The sequence below is a fragment of the Macaca thibetana genome, chromosome 3 (genome assembly GCF_024542745.1).
Source record: "Macaca thibetana thibetana isolate TM-01 chromosome 3, ASM2454274v1, whole genome shotgun sequence".
In the NCBI taxonomy this organism is placed as follows: Eukaryota; Metazoa; Chordata; class Mammalia; order Primates; family Cercopithecidae; genus Macaca; species Macaca thibetana.
Genome location: NC_065580.1, coordinates 150,882,424 through 150,907,192, shown reverse-complemented (window position 1 = coordinate 150,907,192; position 24,769 = coordinate 150,882,424). Strand labels below are relative to the sequence as shown.

The following is a 24,769-nucleotide window of genomic DNA, read 5'->3' as shown; positions in this document are numbered from 1 at the left end:
AGCAGTCACAGAGCCATCAAAATATGACCCCACTCACTGGAGTAATACAAAGTGATAGTGTAGCTATCCCGGGAAGACGTGGAAGGCTGAGCAGGACCATGGCACAAGAGGCCACGCTGTACCGAGGGTGAGGGTATGCTGCCGCCAAGAGGGTCCCCCTGATTCCACCTAGTGTTCATGGCCACGTGTGATCTCCTGCCCCGTGAGCTGGGCCTAGCCACTCACTTCTGACAGGCAGAAGCCAACAAGCAACAGGATGTCACTTCTAAGTTTAGGTCATCAACACACTCAGACTTCCATCTGGGCTCACCTCTTGCTCACTCTGATGAAAGCCAGCTGGCATGCTGTCAGCTGGGGAGAGGCCCATGTGGCAGGAACTGAGGAAGTCTTTGGCCACATGACACAAGCTCACTAGAGTGAGCTGGGAAGTAGATACCCTTCAGTCAAGCTTTCAGATGAGACTGCAATCCTAGCCAACATTTTGATTTCCACCTGTGAGAAACCTTCAGCCAGAGGACCCAAGCTAAGCTACACCTGGATTCCTGACCCACAGAAACCATGATAACAGACTTATTTTAAGCTGCTATGTTAGGGGTAATTTGTTACTTAGGAGTAAGGTAACTAATACATTTACATTAATGGGAAGTCAGCAGAGAACATTTAAATGGATAAACTTAGAAACGGCTGTGTAAGTGCGTAATCTGGAAACATGAGAAAAATGAGGCCCTGAAGAAAGGAGTTAAGAGAGGAAGGAGGAGCTATGTCTCGTTTTAAATCATGTGGCATTATTTGACTTCTTTTTAAGTACATGGAAGTGCTACTTTCATTAAAAATGAAAATGAAGGTAATAGGAACAGTAAACTAATTTCCAGCAAATGAAATGTGACTTTGTAATCCCAGGAAAAGGGAAGAATTTTGCACCAAGAAGTTACTGTTACCTCAGAATAGCAAAAGCATGGATGGTTCTTATCATCATCTTCATACTTCTTTTACATTTCCTCGTTTTTAAAAAGTTTTGTGTACGTATTACATTTAGGAAATCCAATATATAGTATTAAAATAGAAAAAGTAAAGAAGCAGGCTGGGCGTGGTGCCCCCTGCTAAATCTGACTGGCTTAAAAAAATAATTTTTTAAAAGACATGTACGGAGACATATAATACTTGCTTCTGAGCCTCCCACAGTCTTTCAAAACCACATTAGGGAATAAGCAGTATTTGCATGGTTCCAGTGATATCTGGGAGTAAGTGAAAGTAATGAAAACACAGAAGTAAACACAAAGTAATTATAGTTCACCTTTATACACACGTTAACAGAAATCATCTGATCCCCTTTGCTGCTAAGCGAGTTGAAAAGCGAAAGCGTCTGAATCCCACCAGCATCGCTGGATGTGTCATCCACTGAGCCTTCATCTCCCATGAACTTGACTTTTAACCAATTTGCTAGAATTCTACAGATTTAAAAAAAATAACAACAATAAAACACTTGAAGAATCTAACTCTAAATTTGAATTATAAAGACTTTCAGGAAAAGAGAAATATCACACAGACCTACGTCCATAGATACCAAATCTTACTATGCAGCTGACTTGCACAAAACAGGCTGTCATTTTAAAATGGAGCAACGATCTTTTACTTTTTTTTTTTTTGAGACAGAGTCTCGCTCTGTCACCCAAGCTAGAGTGCAGTGGCACAAACTTGGCTCACCGCAGCAAGCAAACCTCCTGCCTCAGCCTTCTCAGTAGCTGAGACTACAGGCATGGGCCACCATGCCCAGCTAATTCTTCCATTTTTTTATAGAGTCTCACTCAGTTTCACTATGTTGCTCATGCTGGCTTCAAACTCCTGGGCTCAAGCAATCCTCCCTCCACAGCCTCCCCAGTTGCTGGGATTACAGGCATGAGCCACTGCGCCCGGCTTCTACTTGTTCTTAATTGGGCAGGAGGAGGGGGCACTCCTGGAACTGGCTCATTCTAATGTGACTTAAGATTCTGAAGCATTAAGATTTTCAGCAATAGAAAACATCCCTAGAGTTTGAAATACATGTTTTTTACAGATCAAATTTCTCATACCTGAGACCTTAAGAATTCTTAAGTGACATGAACTTAGCAAATGAGAAGACAGCTATTTTGTTTGAAGAAATGAATCAACAGCTGGGTGTAGTGGCTCACGCATGTAATCCCAGCACTTTGGGAGGCCAAGGCAGGTGGATCACTTGAGCCCAGTTCAAGACCAGCCTGGGCAACATGGCAAAACCCTGTCTCTACAAAAAATATACAAAACTAAGCCGGGCGCGGTGGTGTGAGCCTGTAATCCCAGCTACTTGGGAGGCTGAGACAGGAAAATTGCTTGAACCTGAGAGGCGAGGGTTGCAGTGAACCAAGACTGCGCCACCACACACCAGCCTGGGCGGCAGAGTGAAACTCCATCTCAAAAAAAAAAAAAAGATAATACAGGCTTTCTTTTTAAGTGAAAAGGTGTTCTGGAATTAGTAACAGTGATGGTTGCAAAACCCTGTGAATATATCTAAAAATCACTGAAATGTACACTTTAAATGGGCAAAGTTCATGGTATGTGAATAACATTTCAATAAAGCTATTTTAAAAATAAACTGTAAGCTGGGTGTGGTGGCTCACGCCTGTAATCCCAAAACCTTGGTAGACTGAAGCACGCAGATTGCCTGAGCCCAGGAGTTCAAGACCAGCCTGGGCAACATAGTGAAACTCCATCTTTCACACACACAAAAAAACATTAACCAGGAATGGTGGCACACGCCTGTAGTTCCAGTTACTCAGGAGGCTGAGGTGAGAAGATCAATTGAGCCCAGGAGGTCGAGGCTGCAGTGAGCTGTTATCACACCGTGCCCTCTAGCCTGGTGACAACAAAGCAAGACCCTGTCTCAAAAAACACAGAGACTGTAGTTGCTTTAAAAACATGACTTCTGTATGCTATTTGGTTCCAGGAAATAAGATCACGTCAATTTTTTCTTTTTTAAAATGCCAAAAGTTTAAGGGAAAAAAATGGAACTATAGTAAACAGACTATAAACTATCTTACTGGAGAGTCTAAAATGAAGCAGGTCTATCAATGTACCTTAACACAGCTTGAAATAACAACTTTTAAATGCTTTTGGACTAAGACTGTTGCCAAGTAGTATGGTTTGGATTTGTATCCCCACCCAAATCTCATGTTGAACTGTAATCCCCAGTGTTGGATGAGGGGCTTGGTGGGAGGTGATTATATCATGGCGGTGGAATCCCCCTTGCTGTTCTCATGATAGTGAGCTCTCAGGAGATCTGGTTAAGTGTGTGGCACCTCCCCCTTGCTGTTCTCATGATAGCTCTCACAAGATCTGGTTAAGCGTGTGGCACCTCCCCCTCGCTGTTCTCATGATAGTGAGCTCTCAGGAGATCTGGTTGTTTAGAAGTGTGTGGCACCTCCCACTTTGCTGTTCTCATGATAGTGAGTTCTCATGAGATCTGGTTAAGCGTGTGGCATCTCCCCCTTCACTTTCTCTTCCTCCTGCTCCGGCCATGTAAGACATGCCTCCCTCCCCTTTGCCTTCTACCATGATTGTGGGTTTCCTGAGGCCTCCCCAGCCACGCTTCCTGTACAGCTGAGCAATTAAACCTCGTTATAAAAGTACCCAGTCTCAGATATTTCTTTAAAGCCGTGTGAGAACGGACTAACACACCAAGTTTATGGAATAAAAATTGAAATAATCAAATCTAAAGTTTCAATTTAAAATCATGAGCAAAACAGACTGTAAATCCAAGCATTAAAACATAAACCTACACTTCCGAGTTCCCATCACACATGAGGAGTACCCAGCCCTGGCCCACAGCTCTGCCCTGCCCACTCCCCCTCTTGGAAGCCCCACAGGGGAAACCCTTCCTGACCTGCCACGACTCTCCGGGGACTGCTCCTCTCCATCCGGCAGCAGCAGCACCAGCTTCCAAAACACATGCTCCTGCCTCCCAGGGAGGTGCTCAGCCACAAGGGACGGCAGGTCCAGAGACGCCCACGCCACATCACTGGGAGGAACAGACCCCCGAGGATTAGCCAGTGTGTGAGGCCCTCGCAAGAGCAGCACACACATCCCATGAGCAGGAAGGGGCAGGCTGGAGGAAAATCAGGATCAGAGGTTGAACTGCAAACTAGAAACCAAGTCTGGAACTCACTGAAGAGACCTCAGTTGGAGATGCATGAGGTGGGCTGCTAGTGTGACAGATTGGGGAACGGGGGGATCACCAGGGGACACGCAGAAGGGTGCGGCACGACAGACCTCAGCAGCTGCTGGTAGAAGTGCTGAACCTTCATCTGGTGAGCCGTCTTGTTTCTGAGCCGCCTCAACCTGCAAAGGAAAGCAGAATGACAGTGTTACCACAGGAGCTTAGTGAAAAGTACTGGCTAGCGTCCCCTGGGGAATACTCAGGAGACTGAAAAAACACATTTTCTGCCAAAGAAACGGGTTAGAGGATTCGTTCATTCCACAAATATCACATTAAGTATCTGCTGTGTGCTGGCTGTGGGAGATTCAACAATAAGACAAAATCCTGCCGTTCAAGAACACAGGCTCTCATGGGGAGAGAACAGCATCTCTAAGTGGCTAGCCTGCCATGTGCGAGGTGTCAGCACTGTGGGCAAATGCTGCCAGGTGGGGCTGGAGCTGGGTGCTTATTGCAGTCTCACTCAGGGTGGTCAGGTGGTATGTGAGCAAAGACCTGAAGGAAACAGGGAGAGCCAGCGTGACAACTTCTGGAAACAGCAGAGGGCATGGCTCTGCCAGGCCATAGCTGGACCTGGCATATTTGGGGAGAGCAGTGAGGGCAGCGGGGGAGGGGTTGGGTCCACAGTACAGAGACTCAGGGAGCGCTAGGGACGCCGCTAAGAGGCAATGCCACCGAGAGGCAACGCCGCCTGGCTGAGCTGTCGGAGGATCCCTCTGTTCTGGTGCTGAGGATGCGAGTGGGGCCCGTGGTGGAAGCTAGCAGACGGACAGATGCTGCGTCAACATTCCAGCGAGGTGGGGAGAACTGCCATGCCCTCGGTGAGCTCTGAGGGCAGAGCTGAGGATGCTGGGTCTGAGAGATGCAAGCCCAGGTTTGTGCCCTAAGCACAGGAGGACAGGATGGCATCCGATGAGCAGGAAGGGGCAGGGTGGGGGAAAATCAGGTTCAGAGGTTGAACCGTGACCTGGAAACCAAGTCTGGAACTCAGGGAAGAGGCCTCAGTTGGAGACGCATAATGGGGGCTGCCAGTGACAGACGGGGCGACAGGGCGATCACCAGGGGGTGTGCAGAAGGGAAGGGCAGAGGGCAGAGGTCTGGGCTGAGGGGGCAGAGTAGAGGGCTCAGAGAAGGAGACTGAGGCTGACAAGAGCAGCTACGGAGGGGGGACACAAGAAACCATGACTCCAGGAGGAGGCCAGGCCACTATGTGAAGGCAGCTGTGGGTGAGAGGAGGCAGCCCCAGCCCTGGCCTCACCGCATGCCTGCAACAGGGTGGGACTGCCACCCACCCACCCTGCCTGCGCGGAACCTGATGGGGCCAAATGAAACCCACAAGACAGTTTTCAGAGGGAACATCCCGTGATGACCAGCAGGGTGACGAGACATGACATGAGGCCCCAGCGGTGTGCCTGCTAGGCTGTCCAGGCTGCCTCCCCAGGCCCCACCCACCACCCACTAGGAGGCCGGGGAGCCCTGAGGCCAGGCAAGAGGGGGCACCTACACGGGTTCTAAATAAAGGCCATGCCCAGCATGGCCAGGAATGCAGGCTGAGGGGGGTCCTGGCATGGCCCTGAGGAGCTGGTTCTGCTCGGGATGACCAGGAGGAGTGGCAGGGAGGACCAGGGCCACACCAAGGGGCCTCAAGAGGGAAATACTGGAGGGTGGAGGTGGAGTCTGGAAGATGCTGCCACAGAAAGAGGGCAGTGTGTGAAAGAGATGGCGGGAGGAACAGAGGGATGGGGCAGGGATGGGATGGGGAAGACACAGGCCAGCGTGGACCTCGGGCTCCTCCAACAAGAATGGAAGTGGCAGGTACTTAAACTGGGACGAGCAGGAAAAGAACAGGTGATGCAGAGTCAGACTCAGTCACCAGGATGCTGAGTTGAGTCTTTCAAGCTGAACTCAGAGCTCTGCTTTCCAGTGGAACAAGTCACACGTCCACAACTGTGGGAGACGACCTTCAAAATGCAACCCGGTGCCTGTCCTTGCCTCCAGGCTTCACCTATCTTCACCCTCCAAACACACACATTAATTCACCTCCTAGTAAAACCAAGTCGGGGCAGGGGAGCCTTATGAGGCAGGCGGCAGTTGATGCTGACCTGGTGCAGGAGATGCCCAATCTCCCTGCGTGGCCCAGGTCCAGGAGGCCCCTGGCCAGGTTCTCCTCAGCAATGGGGCACTCTGCACTGGGTGCCAGCGCCCTCAGCCGGTCGCTCACGTCCACGCAGCAGGGCGCAGCAGGGAAAGCCCGCATCTGGCGCCTCAGTTTCTTGCGGGCTGCGACAGCTTCCCTCCACCTGGGGACATGAAAACGTATCATTACAGAGTGTTTTCAGGGTCTTCAAGCTGAGAAACACATTGGAGTCAGAACTCAGGAATGGGGAAGGAAGGACATCAACTGAGTGTGGTGAGCAATGCGACTACTGAACGTTGACAGTTAATACTGAATGGGCTTTGGAGGCTGACTTGGCAATACAGATCCAGATCTAAGATACATATAACCAGTCGGGTGCAGTGGCTCACGCCCGTAATCCCAGCACTTTGGGAGGCCAAGGCAGGCGGACTGCCTGAGCTCAGGAGTTCACGACCAGCCTGCACAACACAGTGAAAGCCCATCTCTACTAAAATACAAAAAATTAGCCAGGCATGGTGGCGGGTGACTGTGGTCCCAGCTACTTGGGAGGCTGAGGGAGAATCACTTGAACCCAGGAGGTGGAGGTTACAGTGAGTCGAGATCACGCCACTGCACTCCAGCCTGGGTGACAGAGCAAGGCTCTGTCTCAAAAAAAAAACAAAAAAGATACATACACCCCTTGACCCACAGCCACCACTGATAGGAATTTTATCTCTACACACACGTGCCTGTGTGCAAACCGGTGAACTGTCTGTCTGTACAACGACAGTCACCGCGACAGTCTTTACCAGAGCTAAAAAGAGAGCCACGGCCAGGCTTGGTGGCTCACGCCTGTAAATCCCAGCACTTTGGGAGGCCGGGGCGGGCAGATCACGAGGTCAGGAGTTCGAGAGCAGCCTGGCCAATATGGTGAAACTCCATCTCTACTAAAAATACAAAAAAACACAAAATTAGCTGAGCATGGTGGCGCATGCCTGTAGTCCCAGCTACTCAGGAGGCTGAGGCAGAAGAATCGCTTAAACCCGGGAGGTGGAGGTTGCAGTGAGCCATGATTGCACCACTGCACTACAGCCTGGGTGACAGAGTGAGACTCCGTCTCAAAAAAAAAAAGAAAAAAAGAAAGAGAGCCACATTAAAGTCCATCAACAAAAGACCAGGAAGGTCATTTATGGTACATTCTCGCACTGACCTCAAGACCGCTGGCAATGGGGACAGCTCAGCACGCTGCTACAGCCAGGCCTCCACCTCATATCAGATGGAGCAAAGGAAGGCTCAGAGCAAAGCAGGGATCATGAGCCCATTTGTGCCAACAGCCACAAGAAAGGACAGAAAGTCTCTGGATGGTTTTGCAAGCAGCTGCTGCTCGCACAATGGACAGGGGTCTGCTGTAGAAGGAAGACTCACTTCTCCCCATACTCCCTTTTATACTGTTCCAACTGCCAAGGACACTATTACTGATTTCAAATTTATTATGAAATGAATCATACAACACACATAACACATATATGCCCAGTTATAAGATTACTAAATCATCGAGCACCTGTGCACTTACATCCAGTTGAGCAGTTGTGGCCATGAGAGGCACCCCCTCCCATTCCCAAAAGTAATCACCATGCTGAGATTATGATCATTATTTTCCTTCTTTTGTTCAGGGTTATACCACTATATATCAATCCAAAACAACCTATTTAGTTTGAATATACACTATTTGTATATTCCCTATTAATTGCTTTTTCTCCACTACTTATATTTTGAGAATTCACCCTTATGGGTGCATGCAGCCATAATCTGGCTTGTTCACAGGTGTCTCCCAGCACCTAGTGCAGTGGGCAAATGGCAGGCACCCTATAAATATTAGTCGACATGCAGAGCAGCCACCACACCCCAATCTAACTCCTGACTGTTCCCCTTAGTTTATGTTGTGTGTGTGTGTGCGTGTGTGTAATCAAGTATTTCTGAAATGCAGTATAATCCAATGAAAGTCTATTTTAGGTATTCATTGCTATAACATTTTCCCTGATCCTTTTACCACTGAATACAGAAACTGATGGCTCAAATATTTTGAATTTGATAAAAGACTCTTCCCCGTGTGTGTGGATTTCGCCTGTAGGAACACAGGACTCACCGCTGTAGATACTTGCAGAAGCATTGAAGCTCCTGGAGGGTCTCCTTTGCAGCCTGGAAGATTTCCTCCACGAGAAACAAGTCCACTAGATGGGCACAGACGTCCTCACAGCAACGGGCCACGCGGACCCTCTGGTCTGTCTCTAATGCATTCCTAAGAAACAGGGTAATCAGCATGGAAGACACTGCACTCGGGGCCCACAGGCACTGAGGGCTTGCTTTAAAAGCCCAAGAGTCAGCCGGGCACAGTGGCTTATGCCTGTAATCCTAGGTCTTTGCAAGGCCAAGGCGGGCAGATCACTTGAGGTCAGGAGTTCGAAACCAGCTTGGCTATCATGGTGAAACCCTGTCTCTACTAAAAATACAAAAAATTAGCTGGGCAGCCGGGCACGGTGGCTCATGCCTGTAATCCTAGCACTTTGCGGGGCCGAGGTGGGCAGATCACGAGGTCAGGAGATCGAGACCATCCTGGCTAACACGGTGAAACCCCGTCTCTACTAAAAATACGAAATATTAGCTGGGTGTAGTGGTGGGCTCCTGTAGTCCCAGCTACTCAGGAGGCTGAGGCAGGAGAATGGTGTGAACCCAGGAGGCGGAGCTTGCAGTGAGCCGAGATGGCACCACTGCACTCCAGCTTGGGCGACAGAGCAAGACTCCATCTCAAAAAAAAAAAAAGAAAAATAGGCCAGGCGCGGTGGCTCAAGCCTGTAATCCCAGCACTTTGGGAGGCCGAGACGGGCAGATCACGAGGTCAGGAGATTGAGACCATCCTGGCTAGCACGGTGAAACCCCATCTCTACTAAAAAATACAAAAAACTAGCCGGGCGAGGTGGCGGGCGCCTGTAGTCCCAGCTACTCGGGAGGCTGAGGCAGGAGAATGGCGTAAACCTGGGAGGCGGAGCTTGCAGTGAGCTGAGATCCGGCCACTGCACTCCAGCCTGGGCGACAGAGCGAGACTCCGTCTCAAAAAAAAAAAAAAAAAAGAAAAAATAAAATTAGCTGGGCATGGTAGTGCGGGCCTATAATCCCAGTTACTTGGGAGGCTGAGGTAGGAGAATCACTTGAACCCGGGAGGTGGAGGTTGCACTAAGCCGAGATCATGCCACCGCACTCCAGCCTGGGTGACACAGCAAGACTCCATTTCAAAAGGAAAAAAAAAAAAAAGTGCAAGAGTCAAGGCCAGGCACAGTGGCTCACACCTGTAATCCCAGCACTTTGGGAGGCTGAGACAGGCAGATCATGAGGTCAGGAGCTCGAGACCAGCCTGACCAACATGGTGAAAACCCATCTCTACTAAAAATACAAAAATTAGCCAGGTATGGTGGCGCATGCCTGTAGTCCCAGCTACTCAGGAGGCGGAGGCAGAAGAATCGCTTGAACCTGGGAGGCGGAGGTTGCAGTAAACCCAGATCGCGCCACTGCACTCCAGTCTGGGCAACAGAGCGAGACACTGTCTTTAAAAAAAAAAAAAAAAAAAGTGTAAGAGTCTGCATCCTCAATACTAAAATGTAATTCCATCTTCACTGTAAGAGAAGCTTTAATACTTAAACTACAGACACCTAGAAAGATGGGGTAAAAAGAATTAAGTGATACAGGGTGCCAAATCATAGGTCCATAGGAGCCCTTGTAACAGTTAATAAACCTTTATCCTAATAAAATCGTCAGAATTTTTAATTATTTTAGAGACAGGGTCTCACTATGTTGCCCAGGCTGGAGTACAGTGGCCACCACAGGTGCAGTCGCAGCACACTACCCAGAACTTCTGAGCTTCAGTGATCTTCGCACCTCAGTCTCTTGAGGAGCTGGGACTACAGGTGCCTGGTGTAGAATGTGTAAATGATGATGCAGACAACCACAAAATCTTCTCATCAGCAACGTCTGACATGTGCAATCGATTGGAAGTGTCTCAAATATATGATAAATGCCAGTGGCTACTAAATGACTATGGTCATGTGGTGGCAGGCCTCAAATAAAAGAGAATTTTAATAATAAAATTATATCAGCCAAGGGAACACAGAGGACTGCATCAAATACATTTGGTCACAAAATCAAAGTAGCTTAGACAGGCAGGACACATTTCCAATAGCCCATCCTCAGTGGCGCAAGACACAGCCTAGGGCAGAGCCAAAGCTCAGTCTCCTGGCGCAGCAAGACACCGGTGTTTCACTTACTTCAACTCCTGGGAGCAGGTTTCCCTCACAAACTCCATCATCACGTGTTCCATCAGCTCCACGGCCAGGCCCTGGCTCAGCTCACTTAACACCAGCTCTCTCTCTTGTTTTAACCTACAGGGAAGATAAAAAATACACAAGGGTAATGTTTAAGAATAAAAATAAGTGCTGTTTGTTTCACTCCCTGGACATGCAGACAGGGATTGAGGTGCTGCCTGAGTCGGCAGGCCACCCCTACTCCAGCTCCCCTGACACCACCTCCCTTCCCCTGCCTCTCCTGGCTGGGAAGGGCCACTGCTCATGGGTAGGTGCGGCCTGGGGAGCTCCATCCACCCCTTGGGCTGAAGTGTAGGAGGGCATGAGTGGGTCAGCAGGGGTGGACAACAGCGGGAGCATCGCGGCCAGGGTCAGTTCTTCAGCCTGTGTCCACATTGAGCTCCTTATCTGTCTGCATGGACACGACACACTCACCTTTCTTCTTCAGCCCGCTGCCTCTCCTGCTCCCTTCGCTCCCTTTCCTTAGACACTTCTTCAGCTGCAATGTGCCTCAAAATGCCCATGGTTGCAGCTGTTAACAAATCCTCCACAGCAGCATTAGAAACACTAAACAGAGCAAAGGGGATAGCATTCAAAATCAGAGGCAAGGCCAGGCACGGTGGCTCACGCCTATAACCCCAGCACTTTGGGAGGCCAAGGTGGGCAGATCACGAGGTCAGGAGATCAAGACTATTCTGGCCAACGCGGTGAAACCCCATCTCTACTAAAAATACAAAAATTAGCCAGGCGTGGCAGCGCATGCCTGTAGTCCCAGCTACTCAGGAGGCTGAGACAGAATAATTGCTTGGACCCAAGAGGCGGAGGCTGCAGTGAGCTGAGATCACACCAATGTACTCCAGCCTGGGCAACAGAGTGAGACTGTCTCAAAAAAAAAAAAAAGGAGAAAAAGATCAGAGTAAAAAAGTCAAATCACTAAACATCTAACTTTGACAAGGAAAAAAAACCCACATAGGTTGAGTGTCCGTAATCCAAAAATCTGAAATCCAAAATGCTCCAAAATCTCAAACTTTTTGAGTACAACATGTCATGCTTTTCAAAGGAAATGCTCACTGGAGCATTTTAGAATTCAGATTTTTAGGTAAGAGATACTCAACTAGTAGACATAATACAAATATTCTGAAATCCAAAAATATCTGTAATCTAAAACCCTTGTGGTCCCAAGCATTTTGGATAAGGGATATGCAAACTGTACTTGTTTGACTGCCAGCAGAAAAATTAAGCCCACTGTTAGAAACACACAATCTACCAAAACTGACTCATGAAGAAACAGAAAAATGTGAATAGACCTATAACTAGTAAGGAGACTTCCAAACAAAGGAAAGTATAAGACCAGAAGGTTTCACTGGTAAACTCTATTAAACACTAACGAAAAACTAACCACCAATCTTTTTCTAACCCTTTCAAAAAACTGAAGAGGAGGGAATATTTACTAACGCATTTTATGAGGCCAGCATTGCCCTAATACCAAAGACAGACCAAAGCCACTATAGGAAAACTACAGACTGACCAGGCACAGTGGCTCATGCCTGTCATCCCAGCATTTTAGGAGGCTGAGGTGGGAGGACTGCTTGAGCCCAGGAGTTCAAGACTAACCTGGGCAACATAGAGAGACCCCATCTCTACAAAAAATTAAAAAATTAGCCGGGTATGGTGGCATGTGCCTGTGGTCCTAGCTACCTGGGAGGCTGAGGTGAGAGGATGGCTTGAGCCTAGAAGATCAAGGCTGTGGTGAGCAGTGATTCTGCTTCTGCACTCGAGCCTAGGTGACAAAGTAAGACCCTGTCTCAAAAAAAAGGAATAAAGAAATAAAAAGGAAAACTACAAACCAATATCCCTTATGAATATGGATATAAAAATTCTCAACAAGGCCGGGTGCGGTGGCTCACGCCTGTAATCCCAGCACTTTGGGAGTCCGAGGCGGGCGGATCATGAGGTCAGGAGATCGAGACCATCCTGGCTAATACGGTGAAACCCCGTCTCTACTAAAATACAAAAAATTAGCCAGGCATGGTAGCAGGCGCCTGTAATCCCAGCTACTTGGGAGGCTGAGGCAGGGAAATCGCTTGAACCCGGGAGGCGAGGGTTGCAGTGAGCCAAGATTGCGCCAGTGCACTCCAGCCTGGACAACAGAGCAAGACTCCGTCTCAAAAACAAAACAAAACAAAACAAAAAAACAATTTAACCTAGAAAGCAAAAACTTTATATGTTGAAAACTACAAAGCACTGTCGAAAGAAATTAAAAATGACCTAAATAAATGGAAAGACATCCCATATTCTCGGATTAGAAGATTTAATATTGTTCAGATGACAATACTGGCCAGGCACAGTGGCTCATGCCTGTAATCCCAGTACTTTACGAGGCCGAGACAGGTGGATCACTTGAGGCCAGGTGTTCAAGACCACCCCTGGGCAACATGGCAAAGGCATCTCTACAAAAAATAAAAAAATCAGCCAGGCTGGTGCCCACCTGTCATCAGTTACTAGGGAAGCTGAGGTAGGAGAATTGCGTGAACCCAGGAGGTGGAAGTTGCAGTGAGGCTGAGATCGAGCCGCTGCACTCCAGCCTGAGCAACAGAGCAAGACTCCATCTCAAAAAATAAAAAAATAAAAATGACAGTACTACCCAGAACAATCTACAGATTCAACGCAATCCCTATCAAAATCCCAACAGCACTTTCTGCAGAAACAGAAAAACTCATCCTAAAATTCACATGGTATCTCAGAAGACCCCAAATAGCAAAACCACCTTGAAAAAGAAGAATGTAGGGGAAAATCTTCATGATACTGTCTCTGGCAATAACTTACTGGATTATGACCCAAAAACACAGGCAACTTTATGAGAGGAAACTTCTGGCAGAAGTTCTTTATGAGGGGAAACTTTCTGAGAGGAAACTTCTGGAGCAGCAGGAGGGGAGCACCAGATGCCACTCACCCCAGGGCAGCAGCTGCGTAGGCAGCGCCCGCAGAGCCGACTTCCTCACAGTCCCTCTGCAGAGCCTCCTGGATGAGCTCGTCCACCACCTGCGCCAGGTCCTATGGAGAGACCAGCATGGGGTGGAACGGAACGTCCCACCCAGGGCAGAAATCCTGGGTAATATGTTGTCACCAGTCTGCAGGCGTCTCATGACAGAAGCACATGACCCCTGACACGGGGTCAGCTAGGCTGTTGCAGGAAAGGTGTCCCCTAGCGAATGGAAAGGTGCCATGTGGAGAGAAGGTGCCCTGCAGATGGCCACACAGCGCCCTGGCCCAGTCATCTCCAGTCTACGTCAAGCAGCCTCTGTTCCTGTGGCCACTCCATGCTCCCTCTCAGAACTCCCCCATCCCCAGAGAGGCTGGTGCCCAGTGCCTGCCTCTAAACAGCCAGAGTGGCACAATCCAGTCTCACCACCATAGAGTCGACAGGCTCTACTCAATATCAAGGCACCAGTAGGGGCCATGCCCACCCTGAGGCCACAACCATCAAGGGGCACACCCACCCCCAGGCCAGGCTGGTCAAGGGGTTCACCCACCCCCAGGCTATGCCCATCAGGGTCCACAGCCACAGAGACCACACACACCAGAGGGGAAACATCCAACCCAAGGCCATGCCTATCACGGGGCACAGCCACCCCGAGGCATGCCCATCAGGGGGCACACCCGCCAGGGGACACACCCACCCCAGGCCACACCCATCAGTGGGGACACCCAACCCCAGGACATGCCCTTCAGGGGACACACCCACACTCAGTCCATGCATATTGGGGGGCCACACCCACCAGGGGGACATGCCCACTCCAGGCCACACCCGCAGGGGACACACCCACCCAGGCCACACCCACCAGCAGGACATGCCATCCCAGGTCACACACATCAGGGGGCGCACAATGCTGCCAACAATCCCGTCAGAACAGATGGGTGTTGAGTTCAGACACAGGGGCTCAGGCCAGTGCTGTGACAGGAAGCTCCTGAGATGAAGACAGACTCCACAACGAGTCTGAATGGGTGGGCCCCAGATCTGCCACCGGAGGCTGAGTGACTCTAGGCAGGACCCCTCTCTGGACTCTCCTGAGAGACCAGGCGCCACAGCCCCACCTCGTGGGGTGATGACTAAGGACATTTGTGCACAATGAGCTTCCCAGAGTCCAGACAAAAAGAGTCCCTACCTCGTCAGAGTACATGGGCACAGGCTCTGGAGGTGGCGGCTCAGGCTGCACGGAGAGCTGGAAGAGGCTGGGTGCTGCAGACGGGGTCAGTGCCAGGACAGGAGGCAGAGGCACTGGCGAGGGTGCAAGGGCTGGTAGAGACTGTGGGAGACTGGGCAGGGGCGTGTCCGGCTCTACACCACACTCCTCTCCTCTCCCTCCACCTGGAAGGAAACATACAGGAGAAAACATGGCTGCAGACACAGGGCGCCTGGCACCACAGGGACTAAGGTCTGTGCAGGGACAGCCCCAGGCCACCCACAGTGACCCTGAGGAGTGGCCTGCCCTCCAGGAGACCAGCTACATGGGACAAATACGCTTTGCATGAAAAACAAGCCCCAAGATGTCAGGGAGCCAGGAGGAGGGCTTCAAGGCCCTCAGTCCACTCCCAGTGAGAACCATCTGAGCATGGGGAAGAGCCACACCCCTGGGCCCCAAGACAAAACAGGTGCTCGGGCTCCTGGGAGACGTCCCGGCAGGCAAATGCAGATGCCCAGGCTCCTGGGAGGCGTCCTGATGGGAAAATGCAGCTAGTCCCCTCACTACGACTGCAGCTTCACTCACCCACTGTGTCCGAGCCGGGTCTCTGGGTGCCGACGGGCAGCTCCGAGGCCAGACTCTCCCCGACGTACTTGTTCTGGGAGTTGAAGCTGCACACAGGGCTGTGACAAGGAACGGGGGGCAATGGCCCTCCGTTCACAACTTCACCAACCGACACCGTCAGCTTCCTGGTGATAAACACCGACTTCCTGGTCTTGGATAATCCCTCTGGTTCCAGGAATGCGGCCCGGTTCAGCTCCACACAGCTACGCAGACCACAAGACCCCAGAGGGGCGTCACCAAGGGAGAAGGCAGCTTCACCCTCAGTGCCCTGCTGAGTACTGCAAGCCCCTCAGGCGTCACCATAGCCACGTATAAATAACAGAAAGCAGAGGCCTGGGTCCTACTGCCACACCCTGGAGCCTCTGTAGGTCCCTGGAACCACTGAGCCCAGCGTGTTAACAGACGCACGCTGACTCACTCCTGCCTCCTTGCTGGCTCACCCAAAACCACCTTGTTTTGTGAGGCAGAACTGGAAGGAGGAGACAGGCAGGGGGCAGGTGAGGAGTTACAGGAGGCAGGGTGGGGACCCAGGCACTGGGTATGGAGTGTAAGCTGCGGGTTTCTGAGACAGCGTCTGTGAGTCTCACCACTCTGACTACTAAGTACCGGAGAAGACTCCGGCCTGGCCTGCGGGTGCCTCCGTCCCCACCGTCACACGCTGCCCGTCATTGGCTGGCAAAGGCAGTCCAGGGGAAGAATAAGGAAGGCCCTAACTTCTATCTTTAGGTTCGTTGGCAACTCATGAAAAGGACTGATTCTGGAGTCACAAAGAACTTGGTCTGAGCCCTCAATGTGCAGACAGCCAGGGTGTGACCTTGGGAACACCCCCAGCCATTCTGAGTCTCATGTGTTCACCTGCATGGCAGGGGGAATGCACCTTCTTCAAGTCAGGCAAGCAGAGAGTCCCTCACAGTCCTTTATCAGAATTAACAAGAAAAAAGGAGCCAGGGGCCCCGCAGTTCCACTCTCAGCTCTTACCCGTCGGAAACGGTGAGGCCGTGGCAGGTGAGGAAGTCGGTCGCCTCTTCACAGTCTCTGAACAGCAGCATGCGTACCACGCCATCCAGGGGAAAGACGGTGGCTCGCTGTGTGCTCACCGTGTACGCGAAGTTGAGCGCCCGGAGAGCATCCTTGCGGATCTGAAAGGAGGAGCCAGATCACTGCAGTCTCAGAGGAAGGCCCAGTCAGACACTTGCAGTCAGCCCATGACCACAGACATGGCCAGCATGGGGGGCATGGGCTCCTCCTGGGCTGAGTCCACCTGAAGGAGCTTTGGCAACATGAAACCCCAGCTTAGAGATCGTAGGCGTTCTGCTCGGGGCAATGCTCAGGAATGCGTGCCAAGCAAACACTCTCATAGAGAAGGATGGCTTGTGAAAGTTTTATTTATAAGAGAAATCATAAAACAACCTGTCCACCAACAAGGCCAGGTGAAGTCAGCTGTGCAGCATCCACATGATAAAATGCCAGGAAGGTGCTACAGAGGACCCCAGAGACCATGGAATGCCAGCAGGAAACCAACCCCGTGGAATGACATATAATAGTTGGAGACAACTGTTCATGGCATTCTAACAAGAGCCTTAAAAAAAAAGAAGACAGAGGCCAGGTGCAGTGGCTCACACTTGTAATCCCAGCACTTTGGGAGGCCAAGGTGGCAGGATCGCTTGAGCCCAGGAGTTCAAGACCAGCCTGGGCAACATAGCTACATCCTATTCTCTACAAAAAAAAAAAAAAATGGTTTAATCAGTGGGGCTTGGTGGCATGCACCCGTGGTTCCAGCGACATCAGAGGCTGAAGTGGGAGACCGGCTTGAGCCCAAAAGGCTGAGGCTGCAGTGAGCCTTGATCATACCACTGCACTCCAGCCTAGGTGACAGAGTGAGAACCAGTCTCTTAAAAAAAAAGACAATGGGGCTGGGTGCGGTGGCTCATGCCTATAATCCCAGCACTTTGGGAGGCCAAGGTAGGCGAGTCACTTGAAGCCAGGAGTTTGAGACCAGCCTGGCCAACATGGTGAAACCCCGTCTCTCCTAAAAATACAAAAATTAGCTGGGTATGGTGGTAGGCACCTGTGATACCAGCTACTAGGGAGGCTGAGGCAGGAGAATCGCTTCAACCCGGGAGGTGGAGGTTGCAGTGAGCCGAGATCACACCACTGCACTCCAGCCTGGGTGACAGAATGAGACTCCATCTCAAAAAATTAAATAAATAAAAATAAAATTAAAAATAGACAAAGGAAAAACATGAAAATGTTAAGAAAAATTATGCTTGAGTGCTGGGACTTTGGTGCCTAAGCTGTTAGTCCTCTTCCAACGTTCTTGAATTCAACCAACATTGATCGAGCATTTGCTCTGTGCCTGGCACCGTTTTTAACACTGAGAGTTCAACAGTGAACAAAAACAAAATCCCCGTCCCCACGTAGCTGACATGCCAGGGGAAAGACCAATGCAACAGAAAACGAACTCATCAAACACACAGAATGGTGATTCAGTGTGGCAGATGGGCAGGGAGAACAGGGAACACTGGTGGGGGCCCTGCTGAGGGCGGCAGCCAAGCCTCACCTGACCTCAGGGAGGTGGAGACAGCGCCGTGCAGCTATGCGAGTGCAGAACAGCAGTGGGAGCAGCAAGCACAAAGCCCCCGAGCAGGAGTGCACGGGGTTGCGGGGACAGGAGGCTGCCTCTGTGCGCCACTGCTGGTGAACAGTTTTTCTAAAGAAAAATACCTCAATATCTCTTTTGTTTAAAGTTATTAAAAATGGCCAGGCAAGGTGGTTCACGCCTGCAATCCCAGCACTTTGGGAGGCCAAGGCGGGTGGATCACCTGAGGCTAGCAGTTCAAGATCAGCCTGGCCAACATGGCAAAATCCCGTCTCTACTAAGTTAGCTGGGCGTGGTGGTGGGCTCCTGTAATTCCAGCTACTCAGGAGGGAGGCTTAGGCAGGAGAATCGCTTGAACCCAGGAGGTGGAGGTTGCAGTGAGTAGAGATCGCGCCACTGCACTCCACCCTAGGCAACAGAGCGAGACTCCATCTCTAAATAAATAAAATTTAAAATGGTCAACATTCTACTAACACTCAATCATCATGTATACAATATTAACTATACTTTTTTAATTTTTATTTATTTTTTTTTTTTGAGAGAGAGAGGGTCTCTGTCACCCAGGCTGGAGAGTGCAGATCTTGGCTCACTGCAGCCTCAACTTCCCGGGCTCAAGTGATCCTCCCACCTCAGCCTCCCAAATAGCTGGGACTACAGGAGCATCCCACCACACCTGCCTGGCTGTTGTTTTTTTTTTTTTTTTAGTAAATAAAAAAAAGCCCAGGCTGTTCTTGAACTCCTGAGCTCAAACAATTCTCCCACCTCAGTCTCCCAAGGTGCCAGGATGACAGGTATGAATCAAAGCACCCAGTCAAAATTAACTACAAGTGGCAAGTTGTGGAAACCCTTTTCCTTTACTCCAGAGTATCATTTCTGTTTGGAAACCTGCAAATCTGACAACAAGGAGCAAACCTGCAAAAGACCCTCTAACCGTGACATGACTGTGGATTTAGTCACTGTTTACAGGAGGCCCTGATATGTGACCAAAGAAATGACCTGGAGCCACAGACTGACCTAGGCAGGTCCTGAGATCTCCCAGGCAGCATCCTCCCCACGCAGTGATCACTACGGGCTTGTGGCAAGGAATCCAGGCAGCCTCGTTGACGCCGCTGCCGGAATGGGCAGCAGAGTGTGTGCGAGGTAAGGTGGCACTCTGTACGGTGGGCCGTGGTCCTGGTCACATCGCACTGAACGCAATCATGCAGGGCCTAGAACAGCAGGTGCCACAGGGGCTGCTCTGTCCTCATCCCCAAGTCCCATGGAACTGGAATAAAAGAACTGACTGGAAACCCCAAGACACAGAATTTACTCTGCGCAAACCTCAGGGGAGGGACTGGCCTTCCCATTGCTTCTGCAACCCTAGCACGCGGCAAAGCAGACACTGAGGCACCCACTAAAGGAACTTAGCGCCATCAGCCTCACTCCAGAAACTTCAATTTAAAACACAAAGCATTTCAAAGTCAGGGACTGTGTGCATATGATATGAGATTTTAGCTTTTCAGTTAGTTTTCATGGATGATGACAGTGCTGAATTCCTTTTTTTTTTCCTCTTTTTTTTGAGATGGAGTCTCGCTCTGTCGCCCAGGCTGGAGTGCAGTGGCCGGATCTCAGCTCACTGCAAGTTCCGCCTCCCGGGTTCACGCCATTCTCCTGCCTCAGCCTCCTGAGTAGCTGGGACTACAGGCGCCCGCCACCTCGCCCGGCTAGTTTTCTGTAATTTTTTTTAGTAGAGACGGGGATTCACTGTGTTCGCCAGGATGGTCTCGATCTCCTGACCTCGTCTTGGCCTCCCAAAGTGCTGGGATTACAGGCTTGCGCCACCGCGCCCGGCCTACAGTGCTGAATTCATACTGTGTTTCGCTAAAGAGATTTTTCTCATTTGAACCATAGAACAGTGTTTTCCATTTCACAGCCTTTCCGGATGGAAACCAACGGCGATAACCCCTATAAAACAGGGCAACACCAGTAACCCCTTCGTGGGGCTGCTGCCAGGGAGACACGTCATCAGCCTGAGGCCTGCTCTGAAAAGCCTGGAACAGGAAAGCACTCGAACAGCACAAGAACCACCCGCTGTCCTGCTCTGAAAAGCCTGGAACAGGAAAGCACTCGAACAGCACAAGAACCACCCGCTGTCTTCCAACTCTGCAAGCTCAGCTCGTTTACTCACCTGACTGAAGTAACAGTGTAAAAGACAAGCATTCAGGTAAGAAGCTGACTGGACCAGTTTGAAAAATCTCACAAAATTATTACTGTTCAATGCGGCAAAAGCCTGAACAGCAAATTTCACCTCGGAGGAGTTTCTAACAGCAGGATGGAACTGTTGTACTTCTCTGTTAATTAAAGGAGAGAAAAGGGGTTGGAATGTTAATTTTAATAAGACAAAATTTTCATAAAGATAGATCTGATAAATAAAAATTTCACTGGCCAGATGCAGTGGCTCATGCCTGTAATCCCAAAACGTGGGGAGGCCAAGGTGGGAGGATCGTTTGAGCCCAGGAGGTTGAGGCTGCAGTGAGCTGTGATCGCATCACTGTACTCCAGCCTGGGTGACAGAGCAAGACCGTTTCAAGTAATAACGATACTGGATTTCAACCATACTGAGAAGGAGGGTCTTACTGGTAAAATGTGCCGTTAAATTCAGTTTACTAACTTCAAAGCTACCACACTTGGGCTGGTTTGACAAAGGTTTCTTTCAAAACAATAATGAATAAACAAATTCAAAAAGCAATTTAGGCATCAGTTATCAAAAAGTTAAAGTAATGCCAATCGACTGTCAGCTGTGCTGGGTGGTAAAGTCTAAAAAACAGAAAACTTAACACTTTTTGTTTAGAAATGAACTGATTTTGACTGAATTATTCGTGAAGAAATGCTTGTCGTGTAGAAAAAGACAATATAGCATTCTTTCATAACCAGTTTTGGTTTTTTTTTTTGAGACAGAGTCTTGCTCTATCGCCCAGGCTGGAGTGCAGTGGCACAATCACAGTTCACTGCAGCCTCAACCTCCTGGCCTCAAGCAATCCTCTCATCTAGGCCTCCCAACATGCTGTGATAACAGGCCATGGGCCACCACACCTGGTCTTTCTTTTTTTTTTAAAGAGATAGGGTCTTGCTTTGTCACCCAGACTGGAGTGCAGTGGCATGATCACAGCTTACTGCAGCCTTGACCTCCTGGGCTCAAGGGATCCTCCCACCTCAGCCTCCCCAGTAGCTGGAACTACATGAGCACATCACCACACCTGGTGTTTTTGTTGTTTTTGTTTTTGTTTTGTAGAAGGGTCTCACCATGTTGCCCATGCTATACAAGGCTTAATTTTAAAATTTAAAATCAGCCAGCACGGAGGCTCATACTTGTAATCCCAGCACTTTGGGAGGCTGAGGCAGGTGGATCACCTGAGGTCAGGAGTTCCAGACCAGCCTGGCCAACATGGCGAAACCCTGTCTCTACTAAAAATACAAAAAATCTGGCCAGGCGCGGTGGCTCACACCTGTAATCCCAACACTTTGGGAGGCCGAGGTGGGCGGATCACGAGGTCAGGAGATCGAGGCCATCCTGGCTAATATGGTGAAACCCCGTCTCTACTAAAACTACAAAAAATTAGCCAGGTGTGGTGGCGGGCGCCTGTAGTCCCAGCTACTCCAGAGGCTGAGGCAGGAGAATGGCGTGAACCCGGGAGGCGGAGCTTGCAGTGAGCTGAGATTGCGCCACTGCACTCAAGCCTGGACAACAGAGCAAGACTCCATATCAAAAAAAAAAAAAAAATTAGGTGGGAGTGGTGGTATGTGCCTATAATCCCAGCTACTCGTGAGACTGAGGCAAGAAAATCGCTTGAACCCGGGAGGCGGAGGCTATAGCGAGCCGAGATCACACTACTGTACTCCAGCCTGGGCAACAGAGCAGGACTCGGTCTCAAAAATAAAATAAAATAAAATAAAAATTTAAAATCAATCACACATCTAGATATTCTGCCACACAGTTCTTGAGGAAAATACGAAACTAAAAAAAAGGAGGTCCACCATTGATAGGGGAATCTCAGAACTAAAGGGAACACTGGCCACCATCAAGCTTGGCTTAACACCACCACAAGCAGAGGGCCAGAGAGCTCGCCAGAAGTGTCTAATCATGGCTCAGACCAGGGTTTTATATTCATTCATTCTCACTACCCCATTCTTAGCATTTTTTGTTTCACACAATTTTTTCCTCTCTTATTACTTAGATCTTTGACAAAACTACCTGGAAACAGGGAACTGCTGACAACCTGGAACTCCCTCTCCTGGTTCACTCACCTGTCTCATGAGGAGGATTCCTTCCTCATGTTCTCACTGGTGAGGAGAAACTGTTCTCAGAAATGAACATGTGGGGCCTACGTCAGATGTGCTGGTCCCAGGGCACACCCCCATCACTCTTCCCCCAGCTCAGCTCAGCCGAATGCACAGCCAGACCGAGGTCCTCTACTATCATCCCAACATCTGCTAACCGAGAGAACGCCGCACTGCTGGCTACTGCCAATGCTGAAAGCTCTTCTCCTGTTTAAAGCCTGCCTTTTCAGCCACCTGAGGGCAACTTTTGGACGTGAAGATTCACCTTAGGATGTCTCCCTTGTTGAGACTGAGCAGAACATTGTAGCCCTGGAACTCCGCTTCGCTGGCACAGAAGACGCCCTTGTTTCTCAGGTCCTGGTACATCTCCTTCAGGCTCTGCAGGCACTTGGTCATGTTCTCATTATTGATCTTGGCATCAAAGGAGGACATGGGCTCCTCACACATGAAGTGGGCACAGTGGATGTGAAACCGGGTGCACTTCTCAATCAGGGACACCGTCAGGGGGTCGCAGAGGTGCTGCTGTGTGATATCCTGGCCACAGGCGAGGGGGAGGATCACACACACATTCCCATGCAAAGAGGCAACTGTGAGAAAGATCATGCTGCGACCTCAATTTCTCACATTTCAATTTGAAACAAAGCCCATGATGCACATCTTAATAGGACTTTGTAGTGACTTAAATAAAAGTCCTTGGGTTTTGTTTTTTTTTTTTTTTTTTGAGACAGACGCCAGGCTGGAGGCACAGTGGTGCCATCCTGGCTAACCACAACCTCCACCTCCTGGGTTCAAACAATTCTCCTGGCTCAGCCTCTCGAGTAGCTGGGATTACAGGCGTGTGCCACCACGCCAAGCTAATTTTTACGTTTTCAGTAGAGACGGGGTTTCACCATGTTGGCCAGGCTGGTCTCAAACTCCTGACCTCAGGTGATCCACCCACCTCGGCCTCCCAGAGTCCTGGGATTACAGGCCTGAGCCACTGCACCCAGCCCACAAAAGTACATTTTTGTTACAGATAAAATATGTAACAGAGTAAAATAAAAATAACTATCAGTTTGACTTTGGAATTTGCATGCATTTTTTAGCGTCCAGGTTGGAGGCAGCCAATACCTTCCGTATGCCACGCGTGCGGTTCCACACGAAGTCGTACCAGTCGCGCAGGCTGCCCTCCTTCTGGTCCATGATCTGGGTCACCAGGTAGTCCATGGTCCTGCTGAGCACTGGCAAGGGCCGCAGCTCGTGGGGCAGGGGCTCCTCCTGATCCGCCGAGGACCGACTGTACTCTTTCACGGCTGCTGCATGGTCCACCTAGAGACATGATGCAGAGACAGGCTGCCCATGTGGCATACCTCGGGCCAGGCATAGTTATGCCTGAAAATGAGGGGGAAAATCACATACACACCCACACAAGATCAATATTTGAGAATATATTTTTTCAACATAAAATTTCCGTTAAAAGGTGACAATCAAAATTCAAAGACAAATTGAGAAATGTGACTTTGGCAAATATGACAAGGAGTTAAGATACGAGCACGTCACGACGAACAGGAGGAATGTAAGTGAAGGCACATCTGCCAGGCTCCAAAGCAGAGAGACGGGACAGGAAAGGGCCTCCAGCATTTAAAAGGTCTCAGGTCTGCTCACACACCCGGTTAAGTCTACACAGACCAGAAGTGAAACAGAGACAGGCAGTGAGGACTGCTGAGGGCACAGCAGCAGGGGCCAGCTGCCCACCTGGGGCCAGGAGCTACATCTCCCACCTCAAAAGGAGGCCGAAGACGTGGCCAAAGGAAGAGGCAGAGACGTACACAGGACGAGCCCCTGGGCATTGCCCTACCCTGGCGCAGGGGCCCTACAGTGACACAAGTTGCTGGGCTGGGGACCCCAAACCAGGCGAAGGGTGTATAAAGCCACCAGCCAGGAAGTGGAGGAGGAGCCCACAAGCAAAATTCACAGAGTCCAAAAGGATCTATATTGGTGCAGCTTTCTAGGGAACTAATTTGGGAAGATTGATAATGTTCAGGAAAGGTCATACCCTCTGATGCAGTAATTTAATTCTTAGAATCTGAAGAAAATAATCTAAATAGTAGAGAAGCATTACATATAAGATGCCAAACAATATTATTAATAGAACTAAAAATTTAGAAACAGCCTATCTACTAATGGTAAAAATGCAGTTTTGACAGAGCTACTAATAAAATAATATGCTGTCATTTTTAAATGCTCATAGTTTACCCTAACAAAGGAAAATGTTCATGACTTTTTTTTTTTTTTTTTTTTTTTTGAGATGGAGTTTCATTCTGTTGCCCAGGTTAGAGCGCAGTGGCACGATCTCAGCTCACTGCCAGCTCC

At 49.8% G+C, this 24,769-nt stretch overlaps 1 protein-coding gene across 3 annotated transcripts in view; it reads right to left on the bottom strand.

Moving 5' to 3' along the window:
• MCM3AP (minichromosome maintenance complex component 3 associated protein) overlaps positions 1-24,769 on the bottom strand; it is a 53,520-nt gene that overhangs the window by 16,858 nt on the left and 11,893 nt on the right. For all 3 annotated transcript variants that reach the window (XM_050784320.1, XM_050784321.1, XM_050784319.1), the window contains exons 8-21: positions 23,528-23,725; positions 22,683-22,951; positions 20,268-20,430; positions 16,480-16,640; positions 15,463-15,704; positions 14,860-15,062; positions 13,647-13,747; positions 11,129-11,260; positions 10,658-10,771; positions 8,488-8,640; positions 6,328-6,525; positions 4,282-4,350; positions 3,896-4,030; positions 1,295-1,448 (exon numbers count right to left, since the gene is read on the bottom strand). In XM_050784320.1, coding sequence (XP_050640277.1) covers positions 1,295-1,448; positions 3,896-4,030; positions 4,282-4,350; positions 6,328-6,525; positions 8,488-8,640; positions 10,658-10,771; positions 11,129-11,260; positions 13,647-13,747; positions 14,860-15,062; positions 15,463-15,704; positions 16,480-16,640; positions 20,268-20,430; positions 22,683-22,951; positions 23,528-23,725 — 2,292 coding nt within the window. The remainder of the gene's footprint in view (positions 1-1,294; positions 1,449-3,895; positions 4,031-4,281; positions 4,351-6,327; positions 6,526-8,487; positions 8,641-10,657; positions 10,772-11,128; positions 11,261-13,646; positions 13,748-14,859; positions 15,063-15,462; positions 15,705-16,479; positions 16,641-20,267; positions 20,431-22,682; positions 22,952-23,527; positions 23,726-24,769) is intronic.